Source organism: Choristoneura fumiferana, chromosome 24, assembly GCF_025370935.1.
Source record: "Choristoneura fumiferana chromosome 24, NRCan_CFum_1, whole genome shotgun sequence".
In the NCBI taxonomy this organism is placed as follows: Eukaryota; Metazoa; Arthropoda; class Insecta; order Lepidoptera; family Tortricidae; genus Choristoneura; species Choristoneura fumiferana.
The window spans coordinates 3773109-3777992 of NC_133495.1; the positions used below are offsets into that span (position 1 = coordinate 3773109).

Here is a 4884-nt window from a genome sequence, read left to right on the forward strand (position 1 = left end):
TCACCGTAACATTTACGCGCAGCCGCGAGGACCCCGAAGGTCTTCATTATTTTTGCTGCAAATTTATGCATCAAAGTGTTAATTAAGCTGATTGGAATGTCTCCGTGTTGATGGGCGATGAAGAGACACTTGGCAGAGGATTTAGGCGCCATATTATTATGGAGCTATACTATGATCAAAAGTTATGATTTATATGGAAAAACAAGCTATTGCCCGCAACTACGTCCGCTTTAAAGTACTATTTCGTAGCTCTTCCTCTAGGAGCAACGCGAAACGGTGGCTGCTGCAGAACGCGCACTGTGCGCCACCGCTCTGCTCGCGCAACTACCTGGCGAAACTAATACCAGCCTATATACGTCCCACTACTGGGCACAGGCCTCCCCTTGAACCAAATGAAACTTAGGCTAATTTTGCGGGAAATCAGCATAGTCCCCGCGGGATAGGGATAAACGAATTCTTCGCAGATAAAGACGCGGGCAACAGCTAGGTAGTGTATAATTATTTTTTACTTTTTAGTGTTCTTTTTTTGCGGCGTTATTTGTGTTTGCGGTTTTTTAATTTTTTAATTAAAATAGCTGCTATTCATATAATCATGACTGTAATGCTATCGCGGCACACCCTGAAAATATACGCGGCACACCGGTTGGAAACGTCTGGATTAGTGTATCGCGATGCATAAAGACTGGCGCATGCGTGCAGACGCATAAGCATAGTTAGCCTACATTAGCCCGCTGCCGAGCGGTCTGTTCATTCACGCGTATCGCTTAAACTCAGAGCTCTGTTCGGGTCGAGAGCAGGCGTATGCATTTGGTTGCGGCAATTTCTGGAATGGTTTGTTTTCATGCTGAGATTTATTAAAAACTGGCCAAGTACGAGTCGGATTCGTGCGCCGAGGATTCCGTACAAATTTGTATGTATTGAATATCCAGTGTTAGCAGTTAGCAGAGCCTTCTGAGCAAGTGGGGTCATTTTGGATGGTTACTGACATAGTACGACTTTTTTTCAACAAAAACATCCTAAAAAGAGCTGTTTTTACGCCGAACTAAAATACACCTGTAAATCAACCCTTTTTCTATAGAAATAGAAATAGAAATAATTCATTTGCAAGAATACGGTTAGTTAAAGGTCAATTGTCATTCTGCTAGGAATAACCTATTTCATTTCATTTATGTACAATAAAGCCCACTCAGTTTATCGACTTTGTTTCAGTTACTTCAACATTTTTGATACAAAATCAGTCGCGAAACAAACGTGACCACAATATTCCGCTTAACTACATAAATGTGTGGTACCTTTGCATACTAATTTTAAAAGCAGCAAGTACACGCACCCTTTGTCCTAATTAATAAGAAACCCGTTCAAAAAAACTCTAAGACCCAAGAGTGCTTGTAACGGTTTCAAATGACATTTGCAAGCCGTCACTGCGCGATACATTTTGAGTCACAATTATATCAGATTGATAAAAAAATTATTGTGTAGAAAAGCGCCATCTAGCAAAAATCACAGACAACTGTAACGTTACTGGGGCTCTAATTTAATCTAAGATAAATTAAGAATACTGTTTAAGTATCTAATTACAATTTTAAATATCAGGGGGCTGTTATGTATAGGAAACTAATTAACATAAATTTATTAAGTTATTTCCTGAAAATTGAGAGGGAACAAACATTCAAATTGAATGCAATGAGTTTTGTATGAGTTTCAGCGAAATATTAGTTATAAAAACATTCTACATTAGGTAGAAAAATGTATGAAACAGAAATTAGTATGTTTGTCATGATTACATGAAATATATCCAAAATGCAAGGAAATTCATATTAATCAGATTGTATAGGAGATAAGCTTTCTTTTATCCAAGTTTCGCATCTTTCTGTTCAGTAGTTAAGTCACAATTAAACTTCAAAGTTATGGTGTTATTTAGTATTGAGTGGGTAGCGGACATGTATTGAGAGTGAAGGAATATATTAAATACTCATTAATTAATTAGAAAAATGGGATTTACGTTGTTGGTTTTGGAATATATTTAGATTTCATTTCACAAATATTGAAAACCTATTCATCCATTAAACTATATTAAAAGTAGTAGTTTTTTTAATAATTGGTTAGGGCTGTGACGTCATACGCCGAAGCTGGTGAGGCCGTTGAGGCGGGAGAGGCTCGAGACGCCCGTGAGGTCAAAGAAGACAGTGAGGCCGTTGACGACGTTGAGGCTGAAAGGGCTGAAAGACTATAAATAGGAGTGGAATCGTAGGCCCCGGGCATTCATTTTTTGGTCTTGACGGCGAGCACATTAACTTTTTAAATTGAGGGCAGAGGGTTGTTCTAGTATTAGGGTTCAGTTCGAAGCGATTTTAAATTTACGCGGGTTCTTGCTGTATAAATTTATTTGGGGTTTTAATCATTTCTTATTTTATTATTGGGAATTTTACATAGTCTATTTGGTATTAATATAAATGGCAGAGTGAGTATTGTCTTATAAAATGGATAAATTTCTTGATCAGATGGATTATAGTTTGCTACTGATTATAGTGGTAAATTATTATCTTCATTACAATTATGTTTGAAATATTTAGTGCTGATTTTCATTCGGAAAGTCCTTGCGAGGGAGTCTTTGCGGTCCTGTGACGGTGAAGTCCCTTAATTGTTTCTGTAGTGTGGAGTGATCGTTTTATAGCGTTTCATTTCAGCCTACGTTTGTATTGTACTAATCCATAACTTTTCTGTTTTTTCCCAACTTAATGGAAATGACTTTGGTTCCTCCATAACGTACCTTGGTTGAGCTTTAAGTCCGTTTATATCGTCTGACACCTAACGGTGATAACCGTGGATGATATAGACTTCCACTTCCTGAAGCTGTGGTGCCTTCAGCGGCAAATTACTGTCGTACCAGCCACCAGTGGATTCTGTTTGTCTTTTGTAACGACTAAGTAGCGCTCGTCGAAGTGAATGCGTGTCTTGTTGACGCTTAGTTTGTACTTAAGAAACTCAGAATTCCTGTCCCCTATTTATTTACGTATTTATGCACAACGTTAGGTATTCTGCTGTTCCGCGGGGCTCTCCGTCATAGGGACTTTCCTTCGGGAAAGTTGAGAGCTCAGCACCTTGTAGGGACCGATAGGGCTTTAGGTATACACACCATCTTTGTTGATAGGAGAGTAGAAGGAATTCCTTACACCGGGAATTTCTACATTACACTAAATGTACATGTGGGATTATTTCCCTAGTTTTGCTAATCACAGACAGAGTGTAGGGGCCTCGGGCAAGCTTAAAGTACAATTGTAGGATTTATTAGGGCTATATAGGTAGGGAAGTTCATAGGGCTTAGCTAGAGTAGCGTTTCCTTACACCGGGAAAAGTTACTATTTTTAACTCACCACACAATTAGTTCACCTATGAGGGTTTTCCTCCAAATTGCTAAACTTCAACACAGAGCTAGGGAAAGTTTAAATTCTTACACACCATTTTATTTCTAGATTTCTAAATTCTATTGACAAACTCAATTTTAATATTTAAGAAACTCCTAAGAGTGTTCTATCTAAGACAGCCATGGGCTCCGATTAAATTATAATTTTATCACATTATAAAGCTAGCTTGAAAATATAGATTGAGGATTTGGTACAGCCAGGGAGGCTCCCCGTTGGTTGTCTTACTGCCTGTAGGAGAAGACACTGACACGGCTTGTTACTACATGAATCATCTATAGTCAATTACCTAAGGGATTGATATGATAGCTATCTTTATAGCATAAAGGGGTTACTGTGGGAGAGTGGCCTCTGGGATCGACTGCTTTCTGTTTGAGTTATTAAACTAATTAGAAATATTTATAATTACTTGATTGAATGAGTCAAAAGATTAAACAATTAATGGTAATTATAGGGACTTAGGTATATTATTATATATTACCTATTATCAATCTACAGTAGAGTTTACTGGTGAATGAGTCGGAAGATTGGGCAATTCACTGGTAAGCTTATACAATGAATGAGTCATAAGGTTAGGCCTTTCATTGTTACTATGGTAGGGACTCGATGGAAAAGTCATAAGGTTAGGCTTTCCATTGATATTCTGCAGTAGGGTATACATGTGAATGAGTCATAAGGTTAGGCGAGTTCACTGGTATCCTATTGTAAATTAAGCATAACATTTGCCATAGAATTGTATCTGTACTAAAGACTTTGTCATGCACCATAGTTAGTGCGTAGTTTTCCTGATCTGCAATATACCTCTTCTGAAAGGGGAATATTGTTTGTTTTTGAGGCGCTGGTGGGTTCATAGGGGATGGTATATGGCTTTAAACCATATTTGGCGGAACCCCCGGGGGCATTGTGCCCCCGGTATCAGTCCGAAATACACTTACAATTCATATCCCAAAGTTTGAGAAAGTTCCTGAGAAAAATACTTTTCTACATAGTTTCCTTAATCATATAATAATTATTCCATTCTTACTTTTCACTTAAATTACTTTGGGTTACTCAGTGCACACAACGTAGGTTCTACATATATCACTAGACGATTCACGTGGCCACTTCAACTAATATTCATAAGTAGGAGTATTTACCTGAACAAAGTTTTACTAGTTAGATAAAAATTAAGAGTTGTTAAGTTTTACTGATAAGTATGTTAAATAATTAATTTAGTTGTAAGCACAAGATAGATATAAGTATCAGTAGCAAGAATCATCAATCATCAGTTCAGTTGTAACAGTATGAACAGTTACAATATGGGGTTAGCCGTGACAGGATGAACTAAGTTTTATTCTAATTAGAGTTTGGTGTTTGTTTGATAAAAAGCAGGTTCACTGACAGTTTGTTGACACTTAGTATTCATGAGATAGGATAGCAAAATAACGTTAATTTACTAGATCAGTAAATTTAATGCTAAGTT

The 4884-nt window shown here is 37.4% G+C and overlaps 1 protein-coding gene across 1 annotated transcript in view; it reads left to right on the top strand.

Annotated features, from left to right (window-relative positions):
• Positions 1-2480: 2480 nt before the first annotated feature.
• LOC141441912 (uncharacterized) overlaps positions 2481-4884 on the top strand; it is a 5770-nt gene continuing 3366 nt past the window's right edge. Inside the window, exon 1 of the mRNA XM_074106802.1 lies at positions 2481-2531. Coding sequence (XP_073962903.1) covers positions 2481-2531 — 51 coding nt within the window. The remainder of the gene's footprint in view (positions 2532-4884) is intronic.